Source organism: Rhea pennata, chromosome 3 (genome assembly GCF_028389875.1).
Source record: "Rhea pennata isolate bPtePen1 chromosome 3, bPtePen1.pri, whole genome shotgun sequence".
Taxonomy (NCBI): Eukaryota; Metazoa; Chordata; class Aves; order Rheiformes; family Rheidae; genus Rhea; species Rhea pennata.
The window spans coordinates 57,525,975-57,550,558 of record NC_084665.1 but is presented as its reverse complement, the minus strand read 5'-3'; the positions used below and the strand labels follow the sequence as shown (position 1 = coordinate 57,550,558).

The 24,584-nt window shown below is 44.7% G+C and overlaps 1 protein-coding gene across 1 annotated transcript in view; it reads right to left on the bottom strand.

The window, feature by feature from the left end:
• Positions 1–314, bottom strand: part of PPP1R14C (protein phosphatase 1 regulatory inhibitor subunit 14C) — a 54,151-nt gene extending 53,837 nt beyond the window's left edge. Inside the window, exon 1 of the mRNA XM_062573726.1 lies at positions 21–314. Coding sequence (XP_062429710.1) covers positions 21–314 — 294 coding nt within the window. The remainder of the gene's footprint in view (positions 1–20) is intronic.
• Positions 315–24,584: the final 24,270 nt, after the last annotated feature.

Sequence of the window (24,584 nt, the reverse complement as noted above, 5' to 3'; positions counted from 1 at the left end):
CCGCCGCCGCCGCCCCGCACCTCGCAGCCGTAGAGCTGCCCGAGCTGCTCCACGATCCACTCCTCCAGCACCAGCCGCTTCCGCAGCTCCTTCCGATCGTATTTCACCGTCACTTTGCCCTGCTGGTGGCGCCGCTGCTGGACCTGCACCACCGCCGCCGCCGCCGACACCGAGTCCTCCCGGGAGGAGCCGCCGCCGCCGCCGCCGCTCCCGCCGCCGCCGCCGCTCCCGCCGCCGCGGGCGCTCTGGAAGAAAACGCGGTTCCCGCCGCCGCCGCCCGCCGCCGCCTCGCTGCCCCCGGTCGCCACCGACATGCTCCGCTCCGCCGCCGCCGCCGCCGCCGCCGCGCCGAGCCGAGAGGCGCCGCCCGCCGCTACCGCCGGGCCGGAGCCGCCGCCGCCGCCGGTGCCGCCGGTGCCGGTGCCGCGTGTGCCTGGCTGCCCCGCACCTGCCGTTTAAAGGCGCTCGTGGCACGGCGGCGCGGCCGCCGCCGCGGGGGGCCCTGCCCACGCCGCCGGGGCGGGGACAGCGCCGCCGCCGCCCCCCGCCCCGCCGCCGCAGCCCCCCGCCCCGCCGCCGCCGCCGCCGCCGCCGCCGGCGCGGCCCGCGGGCGGCAGCGCTTCCCGACGACCCGCCCGGGGCCGGGATTTTGCCCGCCCTGGCGGGGTGGGGGTCGGTCGGTCGGTCGGTCGGTCTGTCTGGCCTGCTTTGAGAAAAGGCGGTCTTGCCCTATCATGCAGCGCGCTTATCAGCGTCCCACCGCTGCATGCTGAGGCATTACAACGCTGACTGCGACCGCCCTCTCCTCCCCGGGGAAGATGACGGGGTTCACGGCCGCGAACCCAAGCAGGAGGCAACTATCTCAAGCAATTTTGGTAACAATTAGCCGTCTGCACAAGACGCCTTTTAGCACTGGTGGTCCCGTTCAGCGTGATAGCTTGTCGTCTCCCGGGAGTGAAATCACCGGTGTGCCCTGACACACACCAAAATCTGTCTGTGGTCACAAGTAGCAAGCTGTCATAGCTCAGACACCAGTTAGAGGGTCCTGGGCGTCACCATTAGCGAAGAGGCTCCCCTGTGCCACGGGGCGGGAGACAGCCCCATGCACGTGCAGACCTGGGGCTGCAAATGCCCTGAGTCCCAAAGCTCAAGTGTTGCTGCCAAGAGAGAAACAGTGTCCCCTGCGCATGCACTGACCAAATCTAGGGGAGGAGGTGTCGAATCTCCAAGGGGTACAAGGGAACAGGGTATGGGGAACAGGACCTGTTACAGCCACCTGGGTGTTTTCCATCAAATCCTTGTCATTATTATGGCCATGTGATATTGATAGCATTTCAGCTACTTTTCTGCTTTTGATACACTGCTTAACATGAGACTAACATGACGCTTTGGAGACCAGTACAAGCCATCTTGGGTGAAATTCAGTCTACACTGCTAAAAATCATAATCTAATATAATCAAGAGTTCAATTCTCATTATTGGTCTTAAACGATGTGGAAGCTTTCAGATTTTCATCTTTAGCTTTTTTAGCTAATTCTTAAAACAAGGCATATAAAGTTAAGCTCCTTATCTGCATTTAGGGACCAAATGATTTTCAGAGGTACTGACCAGCTGCAATTTGGCATCAGTGGAGATCGAGCTTGAGGCTTGGACTGTGGGCAGAGCTTGAAAGAAAGCCACATCCCACAAGTCTGATTTATGGAAGGAGTCTGCCCCATCCATCACCTCTGCAATCTTCTCCACCACTACCCAAACAAATCAGGACCTTCAGCTGCAGCTGTATAGAGCCTAGCTTTTATAACTCTGTTTGGGTAAATAGAGCAAGCAAGTACCATTGTCAACAATTTTTTTTCAGAGAAACCAAAAATATGAAGAGTTTTTAAAAGAGAGAAGTGGCTGCCTTCCAAACTTTTGTTTTTGGCATGGCCTATAATTTGAGTCTTAAGCTTTGTGTGCCATATTGAAAATCTGGTCCTGAGGTTTGCAGCCAGAGAATTTGAAACTTTCCTATTGAGAGCAGAAACATTTTCATCTTTGTAAAACACTGATAGACTGATTTTATTTTCATTTGTTGGACGTTGCTACAATTCAATAGTTTTCTGAGAAATAAATGAAATAGTGAAAACGGGAGGTAAATATTACCTGAGAGACATTTAAAGCTATTCTAAGAATCATGTGCAGGAGCACCCAAATTGTGACTGTAAGAGGGTATTTTCCGCAGCCAAAAGAACACTGAGATGTCCCACACAGGGCCAAAGGCTCAAGGTAGTACCTGGATGGAAAATACTGAGATTTGTATTCCCTGGTGTACAGATGGAATGTGCTCACTGACTCAGAGTGTGAGAATCCAAAAAAGTCTTAACTGAAGGACTTTTTCAAACCTGTGGTAATGAGGTATAATAATCACTGCAGACATTAAAGAGTTGGGCCCTCTATTCAAATAGAATTCAAACACTCTTAAAGCAGAAAACGAGGTGCTGGAGCTTCAAAAGAATGTCCTCAGAGGTTATCATTTTAAAGTTACACTTCTAACATAATGCCTAGTGGTTGGCAAATGTGGGTGGATGAGGAACTGGTAGAACTGCCAGGATTTTTCATAAGGCAGTTTTATGTGCCATTGGTTTTTCATTCAGGTTTTAAAGAAAGTGCATTCCTCAGGAAGCCCGGGCAGAAAGTACTGCCAAGAATTTTTATTGCAACAATTTTGCTTCATTTGAAAGAAAGATCTGGTTGTTCAAAAGTCAAAGTTGAGCAAAAACGTTTAGATCTGTTAATATCCTGGGAATGAGCAATGCAACACTGTGTGGGCACAATCTCTACTTTACTCCTGAGTATCTGGAGGCGTATGAGAGCATTTCTCAGAGTAAGAAGCTACGGAAATTTCCTAGTGAATACTTTTCAAAAGCATGATAGAACTGTTAGTGGTTACATCCATACTACTACTACTACTAATAAAAGAGTTAGTGTGGTGGGAGGGAAGAAAAACCTTTCTCAACCTCTTAGCCCCCATTTCAAAACTACCTCAAAGAATGAATTCAGGAGATAAGAGACCAGTCTTCACAGGCAAGGGTGTTTCAGTAACCAAATCACAATCATAGTGATGCATTTCATCTAAAGCTAATGGCTGATCAATAAAACCAAAAGGAAGCTGAAGTATGAGTCCACTGATGTGCTCTGTCAGTGTGATCATGTTCCAGTCTCTCTCAAAAGAACATTGCATTAGGTGAAATGAAGAGTGAGAGGCCCAGGGTAAATAGAGAAGAACAGATAGCATGAAGTAGGAAACACCAGAGTCAGAGGAATGCTTGTATTACCTGCATTTCCCCATGCTTTTCTCCCAAAGAGCAGATACAGGAATTTCTGTGAATATAAGCAACATGAAACCATATCCTCTTCCCGTATGCATATTGCATGGTCCTAATCTGCTTCCTAGGCATTTGAAGGAAAATATCTAAGGCCAGCTGGACTATTTTTTCAGGCAACTCACACAGTGACCTCTGAGGGTTCAGGACCCTGAGCATTAATCATGTTTTCACCTTTAGTAACCCAAGTTGATATCAGATATATTCTCTTTGTAAACAATTGACACTTCAGTCAGCGCTAGCCACAGATGTCACTGTTGACTCACATCTGTGGCTAAAAGCTTCTTCTCTATCATGCCACTTAGGAAATAAAGTTTAGGTTTGTTATCGTCAGTGACAGTCTAAATAAATGTATTTCCTATGCTATCAAACAAGACCCTGTCTTTCTTATGCCACTCTTTGCCGTTGGTAAGTTCCACAAGTTTTCCCTCTCCAGAAACTGCTTGAAGGAAGGCACTTTCCAGTTTGCCTCTTTTCCAGGGCCTTCCACTGTTTTGTAATAGCCTCTCTTAGATGTTTCCATGTTCTTTTCTGAATAACTTTGGGAAAAAAAAGTTGTTGAACCCCAAAACAATATGTATGTGTTATGAAATCTTATTCAGTTTAGTATCTGGTATTTTCCTGAGGTCTATGCTCTTTATGGGACTCATATGTTTGTCATTTTGATGGTTTCTGTTTTACGTGGTTATGTACTCAGGAAGAATTTAGAGTTGAGTTGACAACTTATAGCCTGGTCATTAGCTGATGGTTTTCTGTGGCACAGAACTGTTTAAACTGCAAAATACACACCATTTTGTGATTTTATTTCCTCCTTGATATGCATATTAGTTTTTATACGTACCCAGTCATAGGAATTAATTGACTTTTGTATTCCTTGGCCTGCTAACAAAATACTTGAGTTGGAAGTTGCCAGGGACTCTAAGAAGTCTGTCATGATAGACTCCATAACTTCTGCAATGGTCGGCAGCATCTGTCTACTAAGAGCTCTGTGCGGCCTTCTTGTTGATGAGCCGTGACACTTTGCTCCAGACACACTAGTGATATACACTGCCATCGGGCTTCCCTTTCTCATGACTATTCTAAATTTTCATCAAACAGATAGTCTGTCTTGGCGACTGCACCCAAAGAGTCCAAAGATCCAAGTTATTTAATGTTTTCTTTGTGCAAGAAAAGCATTCCATCAGCGATGAGCCCTGGCACCACACTCAGCACCTAGGGGCTTTCACTCCTGCGGTTTGGGCGCTGGGGTCTCACTTGTGCGTTGCCTTCTCAGGTTCTGGGTTGCCGTTCTCCCCGTCAATAAGCAAAATTGATTCTTGGGAATATGGCCATAATTCACACACAACTGCAGAACTGAGCTTTGTTTCCATCACAGTGGTAGCCCGTGTATGTCAGACAGCTTATAACCGTCATTTTTGTGCCTCCTGTTTAAATTTAGCCTGGGGGCAATGTGCTGTTAATGGGCTCTGTGTCTCTGAGTGATTTTTTACTTTGCCTGCCCTAATTAGTGCCCCTCCCTCTCACTGGTAGCTTCCTTGTCCCCCAGACATACTATCGTTTTGTTTTCATTTTCAAACACTTTTCATCACATATTGATGTTCCATACTCCAAAGACACTGCATTTACCATAATCTGTTATTCTAAACACGACAGAGCTTTTGTTCTGTAGCCATCCTTCTAATACTCCAAAGAGCTACTTTTCTAGTTTGTTTTGCCTTTCCTAAAGAGCTCTGTGGAGTCTGATTTTTAGAAATATTTGTCACAAATGGCTACCTTTTTCTCTTCACTCTTTATTATAACGGAGATATCGCTGGTTTGCTGTTCAGCCCCAATTGCCATACCTGTGGTGCAAGCGATAATGCTAGTACTAGTTGTTGATAAACTAATGACACAAAGGAAATATTAGTTGCACTGGAGCGTTTGCTCTGGTTCCTCTTAGTTATATAATACATTTATAGCTTGAGATGCTCTGCTAATGAAGCTTTGGAAGACTGTTGCATTTCAACATAAGATGGTCGGGCACTCATGAATCATGCCATCCAAGCTACGTTTGGGTATGAAGTGACAGTTACATGCAAAGAGAGAAAGAATAGAAGAAATATTTGCATGTTAGATGTTATTTTCTACAAAGTAAATGCGCACAATCTTAACCTCTTCCTGTCTCAGAGCAGGAGGCTTGTTTCCTCCCCTGGCACTGCCTCTGACTGACCAGCCTGTGTCCTCAGGGTGACATCTCAGGTGCATGTGCCACCAGGGACTCCTCCTGGGTGCACTTCTCAGCAGCCTGCATGGGCCCCGCATACCATTCAGCCCTCCGTGCTGCTCTGAGTGGCAGGGTCAGACGGAGAGCAGACACCAGGTCCTCTTGAGCAGGCAATCTCTCTGGAAAGGCTCCAGTTTGCCAGGCTGGGCAATCTGGGTGCCTACTGTTGGAACTCAAAGAGCAGACAAATTCAGAGCATTCTCAAGTGTCAAAAGCATCCCTGAGTATCTCTGGTGAGTACTGTTTGACCATGCTAGGACACACAGGCTCTGCTCAATAAAAAGAAGGATTTGGTGCTAAGGATGGGTAGCAAATAACAAAAAGTAGATGAACTCTATTTGCTTGAACTTACCCTCAATAACATAATCAATTTCTGGTCCAAATAATCCATGATTGTTTGTCTGAGTGCCACCACCCAAGCTGTCACTCTCACTTAGAAAAATGTGGACAGTCTTCCTTTTTTCTGGAAGGGATTGGTGGGGAGGTAGGAAATCAATAAAGGAAAAGATCTGAAAAAAACAGCAACAGCAAAACAGACCACAAAGCAGGACTGGACAATTAACATCCCAGAGCCTCTAGTAATATTGATTGTTGTTTTGCCCTTGAGTCTCACTCTGCTTACATGGAAGTGTTAACTCTTTGGTATAATACAAAGGGAAAAAATCAGTGACACAGATAAAATGTTTGAGCCTGAATGAAGGTTAGAGCTGAAAGCAGTCACTTAGAAATCTGGGTGGCAGTAGTCCTGCTTTGTGTAATGTCCTCTCATCTGTGCATCTTGAGGCACTCTGTGAGGGACATACGCAGAGCTAGCTTCAGAACTGTCCAAAAATGGCATGGATGAAAGCCCAGGTCCCGTTCCTGGCTATAGTACAAGAATGATAAGCTAAACTCCCCAAGTCTACAGTTGCCTCATATGGAAAATGTAGGAATACTGCTTGGCTGTTTAGGGTGGAAGGAGCTTGTGGTCTTGCTGGCTGTAATAAGCATTGACAACAGCATAAAATTATGAAGAGTAATAAGTAATTGATTCCATCCTAGTGCCTGTTCTTTCAAGCTAAAAGCTATTTTGTTGGAGGGCACATAACAATCAAGAGGACTAGCTATTCAAAGTTATCAGCAAACCATGAAACCATCCCCAGCAAGGCTGGAAAGAGAGAGCAAAACAAGGGCCAGAGCAGAACAAGTTCTACTGCTCGGGTGCTGTTTTCCGAAGGATTTTTGCAAGAGTGCTGAACACACTTTTCTAACCTTAAGGATATTCCAAGTTACTATGCAAAATCTAATAAATGAATAACATGGAGGATGCAAGAATTACAGAAAGATGTTCAGCAAAACATAGAGCAGCAGCTAAACTAGTTCATCATTTTGTATACATAGAACATATAACATGGTGCAATTCCATAAAAGCAATGCAAATATTCTATGTTAGCTTGCAGTAATCGGTTGCAAAAATACATGATTTGAAACAGCTAGTTTGAAAGCAGTTCTACAAAAATGGACTAATGAGATCCGGATCACAAACTGAACATGAGTCATAAACATGCTGTGGTGAGAAAAATGTGTATATAAATAAGATGTATAAATAAGAGCATTGTTTATAAGACTCATAAAGTAACATTACTGTTCTAGACTATGTGGATAACACCTCTGTAAAGAATGCAAGACTCAGAGCAGATTGGACCAATTTGACAGAAAAGGGAAAAAGCAACAAGTGTGATCAGAGATCTAGAAGACATGTTCTTTCTTTAATAACCTATAAGGAAATGCTAAAGGATCTAGAAATGTTTAGTCTCAAAAATTCAGAAGTGTCAATAGAGATGGGGAAAGTAATGGACTTTCAATCTCAAGTGGCAAGCACAGAAAATAATGAGCTTAAATTGAAGCAAAGGAGATTTTGATTAAACATGATGAAAATTTTTCCAGCAGTAGAGACAGTGAAATGGCAAAATACACTGCCTAAGGAGGCTGTGAAACCCATATTTTCAGAACTTTTTCAGAAAGAAAAAGGCAAATATTTCTCAGAAACTCCACAGGGAGCACTTACTCACCTGGACAGCAAGGAGAAGAGTCTCTTGGGTTACATATGTCCCCAAAAGCTGCCGAGGGCCCCAAAAGCTGGCTCGAGTGCTGGTGGCAGTCTCCCATCAGGCTGCCAGTACCCTCCCTGGCCAAGTGGTGCCCCCCATGGGGCACTGTCCCTGGGACACGTGGGCCAGGGAATGTCCCCAGACCTCTGACACGTCCACCTCCTGCTGGGGTTGAGCTGCACCACAGCACCTGCCCTCAGGGCCACAGAACAGGTCTTCGCCCTGTTGCTTGCATGGACACAGCCTCCAAGGGCCCTCCAGCTCTAATTTTTGTGCGTATTTCTATACCAAGCTATTTTTTACCAAGAAGTAACCAAAGGTCATCTCTAAATATATGCCATTTAAATTAATAAGCTTTTATGCGTACAACAGCCATCCAACTGTGGGGCATCCGTGTGATTTGGTGTACTTAACAGCTCTGTATAAATAACATATAAAAAGAAATACTCCACGTGTAGGTATAAGATGTACATAAATACATGATAGTTATAATACTTCACTGCAGTATTACCAAGATCAAAGTCCCATTTTCCTAAGCACATTTACAAATCTGTAGCAAGAGGCACTCCCATTTCCAAATATTGTATAGTACAAATTAAGACAACTCAATGGGAGTGGAAACACATAATTTTCTGAACCATGTGGTTACATAAAGGATTTTTTTAAGTATAAAAATGAGATTGCCTGTAGTAATTTTTTGTATAAGGCATAATTTAGCATTTCCTTCACCAGTTAGGCTTAAGTCTGTTTCCAGAAGGTTCAGAACAATATAGTTTATACATTGGCATGACTGCTTTAAAATTTAATTTTCCTGAACAAATATACAGATTAGTTAATCTATAAAATGCCAGTCTAGAATGCCTCCATTTATCAGCCTTCAAATAGTTGAATAGTATAGAGCTGATTTAGGGGATTTTGCCTACAAACATTTTCCTATATTTAAATTTCTAATTGTGATGGGAGGAGAGTTAAACACTGTCTGATTCAATAAACATGCATTATTCTTTTTTCAAGCTGTTGTCAACTTTAAAGCTACTCTGTCATTCTGGCTTTGCACAATTCTAAGCATTGCTGACAGCTTGGGTATCGGTACTTCATAAAACTGCTCCTAAGGTGAAATTCAGAAAAGTGTTGCACAACGGGCCCATGCCTTTCCTGCAGTGGTGAAAATACCACCTACATCAGATTTATTTTCTTTTCCTTTCAAACCACCGTAAAAGAAGCACCACAGGCATCAGCTAGTTAGTAACCTCTTAGTGCACTGACCTGTTTGCTATTCACAGGAGAGTTAATCAATATATTAGCTTTAGATAGGGTACCATTAGTAATCTATGCATGAATTTTATTACAAAGCTCAATCTCTATCTGTCCCATGGCCTGCAAATGCTCCTCCATCAGGTACAGCTACCTAAAAAGGTGAGTTATGGGAAAATGAAAGTCATTTATTTTATTTATATTCAGGTGCTACGCAATGTGAAAGGCATGGTATTTTGATGTATTTTTGTAATATTTTACTATTGAACAGTGGTAGTACTATGTTATTAGTTTCAAATACAGTATCTTGGATAACATTAAATTAATCATTCTGTTTGTTTGTTAGGGCGTTTCTAATAATTCCTATGGTACAGTCCTGAACCCTTCTGTACTGCTTCTCAAAACTCACTAGACTGACCTTAAAAAGAACCATTAGGTTTTGAAGAGATCAAACGGAGATATATGCTAGCTTTGTGGGTTAGTACATTAGTAATTCATCTTTAAAATACAGACAATAAAGTGTTCCTGGTATGTCGTAAATGGGAAAAGATTGCAATCTGCCAAGGATCATCTTGAGAATGAGCTTAATGAATCAAAGAAAATCGAGACAGAAATTGCATTTGATAAGATACACCTGCTAAATTATGTGCTTTCTGATGCTAAGACTGGTTTAAAGTAGCTGTTCTAGAAAATGTAAGGTGGCTATGAAAAAAAATAAAGAGACAGAGCCCATGAAAAAGACAAAACCAATATTTGGAGCTATGTGAAATAGTCCTTCAAATTAGACCATGCTCTTGTTGTCGAAATACCTATCTATCTATCGATCTAACTATATATATATCTACCAGCACCTATTTTCTGATATATAAATGCACTTTGCAATCATAACTTTGCTAACAACAGTATGCTTATGTTCATCCACCCAAATTATTCCTGCAATGATATTTGGTACAGCTCTGTAATGCTGGGAAATGAGGTAATCATAGGTAGAGTCAACAAATACATTCCGACTCCTGTCTCCTTCCAGAGCTGAATCCCAAGTCCACAGTTAGAAAGTTGCATTTTCTACACAGTGCGGCAGGAAAAGAAGGCACCTCTGGAGAGCAATCCAAAAAAAAAAAAAAAAAAAAAAAAAAAAAAAAACTCATGCTTTAGGGGAAGATGCCCCAAATTACCCTGAAGGAATGAGTCTATATGGCCTGATGTAGCAGTGCGCTGTCACCTCAGCTGATTGAGACCAAGCATTAGCAGCAGACAGCAGTATTATTGTAGCACTTTATTTGGATTTATATATACTGCTTCTCACAGTGTGACTCCAGCAGAGGCTCTAGATGCAGGACTAGTGAGCTCATGGGTGGCTAGAGCCATGGCAGGAGGCACTTTTTAGGGTCATTCTGAAGTGATCCTAAAAAAACTTCTCCAGTTTTCTAAGTGAATATCTAACTATGAGTTTGCTATTTAGACAGCAGAAAACAAAAATGTACTTGCTGCATCTCTTTAGGGTTTAGTGCCCCCATCATAGCCTAAATACTTCTGCAGCAATTTTCCTGAAAAAAGGGTACTGAACAACCTTTCTACAGATTTTGAAGAGAATACAAGTATTGTGTTCTTTCATGGCTGGAGTCAGGCTTTATCAGTTCTCTCTAGATTTTGGCGTTTTAGCAAAAAAATAATGCTTCCATACAAAGACATCTGCTTGACTTCATCTCTAGCTTGACATACCTGCTAACAGAAGCATGTCCCTGCATCATTTTAAAAGAAAGCAGAAAGGTGCTCGTCTGAGTTACATTTTTAGGAGTTTCTTTAAAAAAAAAAGAAAAACGAAGAAGAAGAAGAAGGATGAGGAGGAGGAGGAGGAGAAGAAGAAGAAAGGAAGGAAAAATGAACAATCCTTTCTGGCTGAAGAGAAATGGAGAAATTCATTCTGAATTCATTGTGAAATGGTGGTACTCTATATTGCACCATATCAGAATGAACATATTAGAATTTACAATACTATTATTATAATAGATAGGGTATTTATGGTAGTAACTATTGTGCCATTAAGGAATTCAGGAGTAACCAGTTATTTGTTTAACAGTATTTTTACCTAGCAGATTTCCATCTTCCCTATATTGCTATATTTTTAAATCCTCTGGGTTCATAGATTAATACAACATGACAGAACGTTACTTTCTTTTTATTTCAAAGCATTTACAGTATATTCATCAAAATTAATAGAAGGCTTTAAATAAGTCCTGCTCCTAGTAACACAGCTAGGTTGTTTATTTCCAATTTTCTTGCAAATGCTGTCACTCTTAAACCTCATTCCTCACTGCGGGAACCTCTATGTTATCAGTGAAGTCAACTGAAGTCTTTTGTCCATTAGTGTCCCCATTAGCCATGACAAATCTTTTTCTCGCTACTTTTGCATGCTCTGACTGCCCTTTCATCACTGACTCATGACTGGAAAAAGATTGAGACTTTAACTTGACAGGTTATACTCCCTCCCCGCAACGGGAATATGTGCTGCCAGCAAAGCAATGCTCTGACGTCTTGCAGCTGCCAGTCAAAGGCAAAGAAGCAGTGATGGCCCCGTCTGATGTATATCAGCTTGTCATGATTACATCTGGGAAAAAATGCACACATATCTAATTGAAGCATGGGAATTTTTTTGTTGGATTACTAATGTCCTTGTATATTCATTAAATAAGCGTTCAGTTATACATGTGACCAGGCCCACTTCATTATACAGGACGAAGTTTGGAATCTGCATCCTGTGAAGCTTTTCTCAATGGCTGAACACGCAGCATTTTTCACATCCTTTCCAAATCATCTTTCTGATTCACAGTGATCTGCTGCTTCCTTCTGAAGCTGGCTTTGTTCTATTGCATAAATGTTCAGGATGGCACCTATTTTTCAGAGCTTTGCCAGTATTTTAATATGTATTATAGTATATTACATACATTTAAAAAAATACCTTAAATAAAATGTAGCAAGACAGTTACACAAAACACACGCCTCTTGTATTTTCTTACATGCTTATTTTCCTGTCATCTGCTTTGCATACAATACTCATCCTTGTGGAGCAGCTGCCAGGATTTGGGCATTTCTATTGCACATGCCATGTTTCTTCACTGTTACAACGCCAAGCTTTTCTTTAATTTGAAAAATAACATACACAGGTTATACACCAGCTGACGAAGCTGAAACAGTATAATTGAAAAATAATGATTTCCATAATGCCTCAAAATGCCTGATACAGCTACTTCATATCAAGTTGACAGATACTAATTCTCAATTAATACTTAATTGTCATTAATTGCCATACTGAAGTAACATACCCATCCAATTTAGAAAAATGCCGGAAAAGTCCTGAGGATTGTTATCAGAGGACGTAGCAGGCAGGAAGACAACAGTGGGATTTCTGGCATTGCTGCAATGCAGGGACCCTGATGGTGTCAAGGGACTCCCAGATGCCTCTCCACGACCCAGGGAGCTCTGGGTGCACAGCATGGGCTATTTTATCCGTGACCGTAAAACCTAGGAAGCTGCGTCTCAGGATCGAGTTGGTGCTCTTTCAGTAAACACAGCAAAGAATTATTGTTATTATTAACTAATTTTATCTTCTGCAAGGAAAAAATGCTGGTTTAATCATTTCTGTGATTATTTCTGTGTATTTTCTACTTTTCCCCTCATCAAGTTTTGTTTGTTTGCTTCTGGGCCTTCTGCAGCGATGAGCAGCTTCAGAGGACTGCAGAGCCATCTTTTATTCAGCAGGGGACTATGAATTAGACAGTTAATTTGCATTGCTGTGATTCACCTTGCACACTGGTCATTTTCTCTTGCTACTTTTCTGGTGACCTTCATGTTGATTTTGTGGCTAAAATCCTGCAATGCTCTCTCATGTCTGAGCTTGTTATCCCTCTTTTCATCAGTGTAATTCGGTCTCCTGGTAAGTTGTTTCCTGATCTTCTCCCCAGTGTAAGGGACATTATTTCTTAGAGGGGAAAGGTCACATTACCCATTTAACCCATAGGTTGCTCAAAGTATTGCCTGTGATTCAGCCTGAGGGAGACCAGGCTGGGTCTGGAGAGAATAGGGGGAAGAGCTGAGCTAAAAACAGATGAAAGAAAAAAATGCAGAAATATCCCCTCAAATTTGAGAAATAAACTCAGTGCAGCTCTATCTGTAACTCATTCATGATTTCTGCAGCTGTCGGAGAGGTTGAGCTCTCCCAGCACAGCTTTCCACTCTTCCCCGTGATGTGCCACCCATGACATGGCATGCTGGCTTGGCTGGGAGCAGCAGGGGGACAGGCAGGCCACCATATGGCTGCTGGGAGTCTTCCTGTGCCTGTCCTAACCCCATTCCTGTGCTGGGCATCCCGTGTAAAGCCCTAGGTAGTCAAAATCAAAACTCCAACAGATCAAGAGTTCACCCTGCATCTCCAGCCAGATAACACATCTTCTCTTTCTTGAAGTGATGTCCCAGCCTCAAAGGTGGTAGAAAAAAAGACTGAACAAAAATGAAGCTTTTGTGTAGTGGGAAGATTTAAGACCTGAGCCAAAGAAGAAAACCATTTTTTTTTTTTTGAAATGACTCGTCCTGGGGGGGAGAGGAAGTTGGCCTGCAGTACGCAAATACCTGAGGTCCACTTTCATGAGGGGTTGAAGCTAATCTACATCCATCCTGCTGCCAAAAGGGCAATCACGTCCCACACCTCCTACCCCTCAGCTGCATGTTCCCACTGCACTTGTGCCACCACAAGCACTTCTGCAGCTGCACAGTCATCTAGACTATTGTCCTTGTCCACCAGGAAACAACTCTTTTTCAAGTGAGTTGAGAGAAGAAGAGGACTCAACTCCAATACAGCTAATCATCTAGCTGTGTGAAAACCCAAGAGGTAGCAAGTAGAAACATTTGGGCATGGGCCAGGAGAAGGTGGGATAGTCCCTTTTGGAAGTAGCCCATGCTTAGGTCAGCTTAAACTGATGGTGAAGTCTTATGCTCATCTAGCTAAGTATACACAGTCATTGTGTTTGCAGAACATAATGCTGAATCTCACCAAAATAAGGTTACAGATCTGATTGCAATGTATCATTAACCAGCACAACATTAATTCCAGTGCTTGTATATGAGAGATTGGCTATGGTATTCATAAGAGTAATGAGGCACTCAAATAGATTGCCTCAGGGAGGTGTAGTATTTCCCAAACATGGACCAGATGCCCCTGAACAGCCTTCCCAGACTGCTTTCTCTGGGATTCTGTAATGGCAAAAATATTGCAAAGATATTAATGAAGCAATTTCAAAAAACAATTGCATCTGAGTACTTCATAATCTGTGTCTCAATGAGAGAACACATCAAAAATCATCGATACATTCTTCAACAGTTACAGCTTCATCCCCATGTTTCACTGGGGAAGCAGGTCCCATGTTTTTGAGGTCTTGTCAGCAGCACTGCAATAGAGGCATAACAGCTGCCTAGTCCAAGTACCAAATCCAAAAGCTGTTAACCTGTATTTACCCTAAAACTGTCATTGAACTGGGGTCTCAGTTAAAGATTTCAGTAATTTTGAAATGTTCAGGAAGGGAAAGAACCATGATCACACGGATTTCTATTTAAGAATAGCCAACTGAAAAGTTCATCACAACTTCTCCATTTGTGGCAGAACTGTCCTCTTGCTGAGACCTGCAACGTTTGTTTCGATCACTCATCATTTTCCTTCACCATGGTCTCTAACAACCAGTGGAAATAGATGTTTGGATTTCCATAACACTTTTTCACTTCTCTGGTCCACTTTGGCTGATCTCATTAATAACAAAACAGATTTGATTTGGAACAAATTCAATACTTATTGCCAGCTAGATGCTCCTTTCTCTGTCAGCAGGTAATATCAGGTCTTTATCGATTGTCCTTTTGGGGCTTTTTCTATGTATTTAGTTGGGAACCATTTCACATGTGCAAGGCTTTTCTTACATTACCGGGCACCAGAAATCAATCAGAGTGCAGGAAACAAAAATCTTCATGGTCCATCAGTATTTCAGACCCCATCAACAATGCTTTCAATTTTATTTAGAAAAGGATTGGATATTTTGTTCATTTTGTGGCTTTGGAGCAGAGCCAGTTACATTTGGGGAAATCGAAGCCTTGAGTAGGCAACGGCACTGGGTACTCTGCTATCTCCCGCTGCCGCTCTCTGCTGCCCAGCCCAGCAGCCCCACGAACGCCACCACCCCGGTGTAACCAAAAAGGGCTACAGCAGGACAACAGCTTTACATTTTTTTTATTTCTTTCTCCTGCACTTACCGCGGCGAAGGAGCCCGCTGCTGCAATGTCCACAGCGTTTCTGCCAGCACTGGTGCAGATGCACCTGGCTGGCAGTGGGCAGTGCGGGACCCTGGCTGCACTCGGGCTGTTGAAGTCCTTCCTGGGGAATCTCTTCTGTCCTTGGGACTGGTTTTTGTCTTACTACTTATTTTTCACCTCAAAGACACAGAACCTTAACCAGAAAACTGGATTTAATTTGGGGGAAAACAAAAAGAGACAGCAGCCAGTGAGGCATACCAGACTCAAAGAATATTAGAAAGATGTAAAAACTGATTTATTTGCAAGAGTGCTGCAACTCTCAATCCTTTCTTTGTTCTTATTGGTTCATTTCCTTGTAAGAGTACTGTAGCTTTAACTATGCCTAATAAATGGTTGACATTTCCATGGCTTGGACTGATGATCTCTAAGGCAGACCCCAGCAAGATCATATCTTGTCCTCTTTTTTCCTTTTCTGGGTAAGTTTAGCTATCTAAAATTAAGTTCTCCAGTTTCTCTCTGTATTTTCTATGTGACTGTTTCATTTGAGACTCAACAGCCTTCTATCAGTTCAAAGTGCACCAGATTGACTAATGCAATAAGCATCAAGATTCTAGGAAAGTATTTCCAAAGCATGTATATTCTTGTTCAGCTCGTACTGTTTCTCTCACTGGGAGAGTTACTATGCATAGACGAATATGTTATATACCAGTTAGTCAGGTAGCCTGGTAATTACACATAGTTTTATTAAAGAAACACCATACTTTTTTGTGCAGTTTTGCCTAGCTTTTACATACTTTTCTGGCAGCTTACTTTCTCCTTTTTTTTAACTGCTATTTTCAAGACTCACAGGAAATTAGATTTGAAAGTTTTGATTTTGTTCTTCCTATTCAATAATTATGCACTTCCCCCTCTATTTCTGTTTTCTTCCCATTCCTACATGATTAATGATGTTCAGCATTTCAAAAATAAGTCCTGCAGTTACTGAAAATGTGACTCAGGGCTGCAGTTTCCAAAGATCAAAAGAAGGATAATCCACAAAGAAATAGAAGTTTGTTTTTTATATTCTGACAGGCAGGCCAACATGCAGAGTCAAACATATAGTTTAGGGCTGGCTAAGATGGCAAGCCACAAACTTCAGGAAGCATCCATGTAGACTTGCACTGCCCCAGCAAAAGCCTGTGGAGGATTTGCTCCCAAGGTGGCCATGGGGAAACCTCAGACACTGCTGAACTGCTTAAAGAGAGGGACAACACGTTCTTGTCCACTGTGGCCATTTTACACAGGCAGACATGCAAGGACCCCTCTCCTCCACATCCTACATGCCTGTTTTGGACATTTCTCCAGCTGCAGCTCCAGCTTGGAGCCCACCTGTCGGCTGTGGGAAGCAGGCTCTGAAGTGACCTGGCATGGGATTCCCACTATTTCTTGTCGCTCAGGGCCTGGCCTTGAGCACATGCAAAGCTGATGAACATTAGAAAAGCTTTCTGCACTTTTTTGCACTCCTTTGGCTGCTGAGGAATGGAAGCAGAACCTGAAAAGGGGTAGTAGGGCTTTGTCTTTAGCACTTTCCGGGCGGGGGTGGGGGGGGACGGAAAAAGTATTTTCTTTACTTTGGAGCAAGTAATGGACACATGATAAATTTGCAGGAGAGACTGGGCGTGGTAGTTTTACTACAAGAAAAACTCAGTGAGGTAAAGTACTAAACCGCCTCTTTCACTTCTCTCCAAACTTCCTTTCAGGCTAGACTTAGTTTATTCTATACTAAAGTTGAAGGGTATTATCTACACATTGCTTTATTTTTAACTTCAGGAGACTCCATTCATATGAGGTACCCCAAGGTGTAAAATGCAACATTTTATAGCAAAAAAAAAAAAAAAAAAAGAAAGAAAAAAAAAGAAAAAAAAAGAAAAAAAAAGAAAAAAAAAAAGAAATCCCTGTGTTACATGGGAATTTGCTCATTTTAAACTCTTCCATCTCAGATGACTTCATTTTTTTTTTTTTTTTTTTTTTTTTTTTTTTTTTGCTATGAGACTTGCATGTCAAAAAACTCTCCTTCTGTCCTTTAGGTTATGAAATGTCAAGGATTAAGTGCTATACAAATACTGTGTAAGTTAGGATCTCGAAAAAACTAGTATTTAGCCAGGAACACTGTGGAACATGAGTAGCAGGCAGATGTCAGAAGGAAAGTGTGGAGCTTGTGCTTTGCATGGTTTCTTGAGGGCCAGAGAAAAGCCTGGGATGTGGGGAGAGCCCAAATTTCTCCATTTCTGATTGCATCAAGGAGAGCACTGGTGGACCAAGACATACATATATATGAGCACATAGACTTCTGAGGGTTAACTCCACACCCTGAAATTCCCTTGTAATAACAGTAAGTATCACACACAGATAAAATCTGCAGAGCTACATCGTTCTTTCCATCTCCACAGAAGGAGAGCATGAAAACTGTCAGATCTGCCATCCATGCAGTTTGGAGGCCCATTCCCCCTTCCCTGGCCCCAAGATCTTCATGTACGCCTTTCTGATGTACTAGACTTGGCTTAATTTGATCTTGACAAAAGAAAATTAAGTAAGAGCAGTATTATTGAAGATATTATAGAGAATGTCGTTCTGAATCAGATTTAGTTTTTTGTCATGCCAGGAGATAATCTCCAGTTAACTTCAGCAGCAACTAAAAAGAACGTGCAATTCATTCATCTAAGTGTTATTCAGATCTTGACAGTGCATTAACTACAGCTACTAACCGTACGTTCTAAAATTCCCTTTTCTCAGACCATCTGGGGAAGCTAATCTGGATGGTGACCCTTAAAAAGCATTTTAAGTTACAAGTCCAGTTGACTTAGGGAATTCAGAGAAGTATATTTTTCAGAGGTCTCTCATCAGCCATAGGTTTTGATTGTCTCGATATGACCATGTCAAACTGAACTGATTGTTCCAATACTGTCCAAATTTGATCAAGATAATCAAATAAAGATGGAACAAAGCCTTTCACTATTGTAGAACAGGCAGATAGAAGGATATTCCACAGACAGCTGTTGAGATTAATTTGTGATTAAAATAAACACACATTCAGATGTCAGATGAATCCCGAGTAAGTATAAAAACATTATAACCATATTGCTTTCATTGAAGTTCTGCTGATTTTCAACAGCTGAGGCGCTGACTAGAGCTGGACTATTCTGGGCTCATGGCTGATGTCCAAAGCTTCACTCACCTCCCTACCCTGGCCTTGCAGGACTTCCTCCGAAGTATCCCCTCCCAGCTGCTGTCAGTGGCCCTGTACGAGGACTGGATGCTGGCTCTGCAGAAGCCAAGCAGGGAGGAAAAGATTGACGAACTGAAACAGTAAGTGTTGTAGGCAGCCCCAGCATTAGGGAGTGGCTGGCAGAGGCTGAGGCCCTCTCTGGCAATGGGGAGGCTCATGCCAAAACCTGTCCTTTCTGTCAGCTTGCTAGAGCTCCTACTGCACCATGCAGCCACAGGCTTTTAAGGGCCTTCGCAAAGCCTCCCGGCACGTCTCTTGCCAACCTCGCCTTTTTTCTACCACTGGCGAGCTCCTGAAAAACAGGGACTCGCCTTTCAGGCAAGAGCTTGTAACTCAAGATCTCGCACTGAACCAGAGCCTCGTCTGTCCTCCGACATGCCATTTGTGAGAGTTTGCTTGCGGCTTGCTCACCGCAAGGTGTGGTGGCCACTGGCCCCGGAGTTCACGGGGCATTTTGTTTGTGTTCCCTTAGGGTGGTTGCCAGACTACCCAAACCAAATCACCTGCTCCTCAAGTCGTTGCTCACCGTGCTGCAGCACATCAGCGAGAGCGCAGACACCAGCAGGATGGATGCCAACAACCTGGCGATCTGCGTTGGGCCCAACGTGCTGAGCCCTGGCACCGAGAGCGCGCTCCCGCTGCAAGTGCAGCGGGAGATGAACAACAAGGTATGTTGAGCTCAGCAGCCTGCCACCCGCTCCGGGGCACAGCCGAGGGATCTGTGGGATGGCAGCACCCCGCAGATCCTTTGGCCATGCAAAAAGCTACATGAGGCAGCACCTGGGAGCATGGGGAGGGCCCCTCTGATGGCCCCTCCTCTATGTGACAGGCCAGTCTCACACTGGAGCTGCAGCCACCGAGCTCCAGCTTTTTGGACAGAAACATCCGTGAGGTTGGGGAAAGACTGCTGGGCACATTTCCAGCGCCTTGCATTGAGAGCCTATTTTGCGCGTGTGCAGGCAACGATGCTGGTGGCTTTCCTCATCAAGAATTGCACAGCAGCGTTTGGGAAGGACGTGGCTTTTCCTGGCAGCCCCTTGGCCGAGGAGGCCCACAAGCACCCGGGCAGCTCTGCAGGTAGGAGGCTGCTCTGCAGGATGGCAGCACGCAGGGTGCTGGTTCCAGCTGCTGAGCTGCAGATGGGAGGACATGTGTGGCACTGCAGAGCAGCGTCGGGGACCAAAACCTCAGGGCAGTGCTTTCCTGCTGCAGCCCTTCCCACAAGTTGCAAATGGCAGTGGGGAACTGCACAAAAGGCAGTGCAGAGCTTCAGCATCTGCACAGCTCTGCTCTTCACAGCCTTGCTCACTGTGGACTCCAACTGCACTCTCCCCATGCAGGACGTTGTCCCCGGGGGTACTTGTGTCACCTGACTGCTCCTCAAAGCCACAGGTGCTGCCAAGGGTGCACCTTGCCATCTGCCCCAGCCATGCAGTCCCACAGGGAAAGGCCCCTTTTCCCTTCAGAGGGCCAGTAAAAACTAGCTAAGAGGCTCTTTCTCCCCACAGGACACCCAAGAGCTGCTCTGCAGGACACTGCTGCCCACAGCAGCCCCCAGCCTGAAGCTGGCTGCAGCCTCCCTGCCTCTGAGATGCAGCAGCCCCAAGGCAGAAGCCCCAGCAGGAGCAGCACATATGCAACATGCATCTCTGCTCCGCCACTGCTTCAGGGGAAAAACAATCCCAGCATGATGCACAGGAGCCACTCCGAGCCAGCCCTGTCCTTGCAGGAGGGCTCTGAAAAGAGACGAAGGCACCAGAAAGGCACCAGCAATGCAGGCAGTGTTGCTGCTGGGCATCAAGAGATGAGTCTGCTGAAGGGAGCCCCAGAAAAAGCACCTGCCCTGGTGCCTGAACACTTGTGCAGTGGCTCTGCCTGCCAGAGGCCCTCGAGCTGCTGCCTGGAGCTCTCCCATTGGCCTGCCTCCAGACCTGCTGCCGGTGCCTCTTCCTGCTTGCGGGCCACGAGAACCCTCTGAGCAGCCAGCAGCAGCCTGCCTCCTGCACGGTGAGCCTGGGGCAGGAGGCACCCGAGCCCTGCAGGGTCATCATGAGCAGGTACTGAGGCAGAAGGGGCTGGCTGGAGGTGCTCTGAGTCAAAAAAATGGGGCAGGCTGAGGGGAAAAGATCAGTAGCTTCAGCTTGTTTGTATGAGCCAGCAAGAGCTAAAGCCCACCAGGAAACATTCTGGTTTAAAACAGTTCACCGTGGCATGAATCTAAAAGAAAAAGCAGAGGAAGAACAGGAAAGAAAGAAAGAAAGGCAAGAGAAAAGGCAAAAGAAAAGGCAAGAGGAGAAGATAAGAACAAAGAGACGAGGCAAAAGGAAAAAAAGACATGAGGCAGAAGAGAGCAAGAAACGGCAAGGCAAGAAGGCAAGAGAAAGAGGAGACCCCCAGAAAGAACAGAAGGCAGAGAAAATCAAAGACAGCGAGAAGAGGTACAAGACAGAAGGCAAGAGAAAAGAGGATGGAAAAAGAAAGAGAAAGATGAGAAGGAAAAAGGGGAAGAGAAAAAAGAGAAAACCCTCTTAGATGTGGGTATAATTTAAGAGCAGGAAAAGAGGAAGTAGGACAAGGAAGAGAAGGGAAAAGAGAAAGGAAGAGGATAAGAAAGGGGGAAAGACAGCAGGAAGAGCAAATGCAAAGAGGAAAAAGGGCACGAGAAAGCAGAAAGGAGAAGAAGGGAAAGAGAAACCAAAGTGAGAGAGAAAGGAAAGAGGGGAAAGGAGGAAAAAAAGGAACAATGGATGACAGAGGAAGAGAAAAGAAGACAGAGAAAAGTGGAAGAGAAAAATAAGGAAGAGGGAAGGGGAAAGGAGACAAAAGGAAAGAGAATGGAGAGAGCATAGAAAGAAAAAAGAAAGAGAAATCAAGGAAATGGGGGAAAGGAAGGAAGAGAAAGAAATGCCAGAAGAGGAAAGAAATGAAAAGACAGAAAAAAGAAAAAAAAAAAGACAAGAAGGCATGATAAGCCAAAGGCAGAGAGACAATGGGAAGGGAAGGAAGAGGAGAGCAAAAAGAAGGAGTGAGAAGCAAAGAAAAAAGGAGAGAGAAAAAGCAAAGAAAATGGGAAAGAAAAGAGGAACATGGAAGAGGAAAATGCAAGAGAAAGCAAAGAAAAGGAGAAAGGAAAAGAAAATCAGTGTGGGGAACATGGGGAGAGAAAAAAGGGAGGAAGGAAAAGGGAAAAGGAATGATGGAAGAGAAGCCAAAAAGAAGAGGAGAATGGAGGAAAGAGTGAAAAGGCAAGGAAAAGGAAAAGGGAAAGTAAAACCAGGGGGAAAAGGAGCGAGAAAAGAAGAAAGAAAAGAAGGAAAGCATAGGGGAGAAGGAAGCAAGGTAAAGAGAAAAGAAGGAAGGGGAAAGAAGAGAAAGGGAAAGAGAAAAAAGGAAAGAGAAAAGATAAGGGGAAGAGGGAAAGCAAAGGAGGAGAAAGAAGGAAAAGATAAATCAAGAAAGGAAAGAAAAGAAAGGGGAGAGAAATAAAAGTAAGAGCTAAAAGCAAAGGGAAAGAAAGGAAAGAGAAAAAAGGGAAGTGAAGAAGAAAAAAGAAAGTGAAAGGAAGAAAAAAGGAGTGAGAAAATAGGGAAGGGAGAAAAGAAAAATGACAGCAAAGAAAAAGAATAAGGGGGAGAGCAAACAAGGCATGAGGGAACCAGGAAAGAGAAAAAATAGACCAAGGTAAAAGGAAAGAGAAAGGGGAACAGAAGAAGGAAAGGAAATAAAAAGGTGGGAAAAAAGGAGAGGACAGCAAAAAGAAAGAAAGAAAGAACAAAAACAGAAGAAAGAGAAAAGAGAAAGAAGGAGAAAGGGAGAGAAAAAATAGGAAAAGGAAAGGGAATGATGAAGGATAAGGAAAGGAAGAAAAGCAGATCAGCGGAGTAGTAACCAAGAAGAGGAAGAGACAAAAAGAAAGAGAAAATGGGAAAGGGAGAAAAGGAGAAAAGGAAAGAGGAAGAGGCAGAGAGAGCCAAAGAAAGCTAAGACTCGAAAGAGGAAACAAATAAAAGAGAAAAGAAGGAAGGAGTAAAGGGAGAGAGAGAAAGGAAAAGGGAAAGAGAAAAGATAAAAGGGGAAACGGAAAGAGAACAAAGAGAAAAAGGAAAGCAAAAAAAGGAAGGAGAAAAAAAGGAAGGGGAAATAGAAGTAAGAGAGAAAAGGAAGCGAGAAAAGGAAAGACAAAAAAGAAAGAAAAAAGGAGGAATGCAAAGAACTGGAAAGAGAAAATATGAAAGGGAAATAAAAGAATGGGAAATGGAAAGAAAATGGAGAGAGAAAAAAAAGGAAAGAGACAAGAGAAAGTGAAAACTGGGAGGGAAAGCAGGAGAGAGAAAAGAGTGCAAGAGAAAAAAAGGAAAAGGGAGAAAGAGAACAGGATAAAAGGAAATGAGGACAGAGAAAAGAAGGTAGGAGAACAAGGAAAGAGAAAAGTGGGAAAGCAAAAAATGGAAAGATCAAGAAAGGAAAGGGAAGAGAAAAGGAAAGAGGAAAAAGGAAAGAAGATATGAGAAAAAAGGAAAAAGGAAAGAGAAATAAGGAAAGAGAAAAAGGAAAGGAAGAGAAAGATATGAGAAAAAAGGAAAAAGGAAAGAGAAATAAGGAAAGAGAAAAAGGAAAGGAAGAGAAAGATGAGAAAAATGGAAGGAAAAAGTAGTAAAGAAAAGGAGAGAGAAAAAGAAAACAAGGAAGCCCTGGGCAGCAGCACCCCGTGCACCCTGTGGGAACAGTAGCCCTGCCGGGAGCTGCCGGGTGCTCTCACCCGTCGGAGCCGGCCCTCGGTCAGCGCTCCACGCCGTGCTGAGGGCTCCGGGTAGCCCAGCGCCGGGGGACTTTGCATTCACTCCTGCCTCACGTCCCTGCAATAAAGCACTTTTCTGCACCCCGCGTGGGCTCCTGCTCGTCTCTCTTGCAAACGCTCGGGCACCCCGGGGCTTGCGGCTCCTTTCGGGCCGCTCTGTGCACGGCACGGCGGGTCTGCCCGAGTGCCCTGGCGCAGCGCCGGCAGCAGGAGCCGGAGGCCGAGGGACTGAACCGCGGGCAGCAGCAGCACAGGTGCTGTGGTGGGAGACTGCGAGCTGCGTCCGGGGGAGAACTGCCTGCGTGTCGGGGAATCAAGGGTCACCCCCGGAGAGCAGCAGGGAGCTGCGGCGGGGGCACAGAAGTGGCGGAGACGTGCTGCTGCTGCTGCTGCTGCTGCCAAAGGGGCTGGGGAGAAAAGCAGCACCACAGCATGGCAGATGTGCTGTTTGCTGGGTGCAGCTGTTGCCGGGCCTCGGAGGAAAGGGGCAGGAGAAGAGGACCTGGCTTGACAGCAGCCGAGGCTGGGCGGAAGAGCTCCTGGGCATCTCTGCAACTACACACCCCCTCCAGGGGCCCCGTGGGGCAGGGGCACTCTCCTCCCAAGGCAGCCAAGCAAGAGGGTCCCGTTGCAAGTGGCCAAAGGCACTTACCAGCCTCTGGGACCTGCTGCTCAGCCACGCACCCTTTGGGAAGATTGGAGTGACGCTTTCTTCCAGGCCTCTGGTCTTCTCCCACTCGCCATCACCTTTCCAAGAGGATGGAGAGTGGCCTTGCCATGACTTTGGCCAGCTCCCTCAGCACTCCTGGGGGCATCCCTTCAGGGCCCACGCACTTGGGCATGTCCGCTTGGCTTAAGCCATCCCTTGCCCCTCCTCTTGCCGCAAAGGAAAGGCTTCCTCTCTCGAGACTTCCTCCCTGCTCTCTGGCGCCTGTTATTCCCTGCCTTCAAGCCCCAGCCTGGCCTGCTCCAGCAGTGTGCCTCTGTTCCTCCCACGGGACCTGTCCCTGCTCCCACCCTCTGCATGCCCCCTTCTTAGGTCTGACTTTTGCCACCAACTCCTTGTTCAGCCATGCAGGTCTCCTGCCCGCTTTGTGCAACATCCCTCTCCTTGCTTGTGGGGATGGAGGTGAGCAGGGGCTCTCTGTTCAGCACAGGTGAGCAGGGGACCCCCGGCTGGGTGCTGGCCAGAGGCAGCTGCGCTGCGGGAGGGAAGGTGGCCGGGCCCAAAGCCCTAGAGATGCCAGCTGCTGCTGCATGG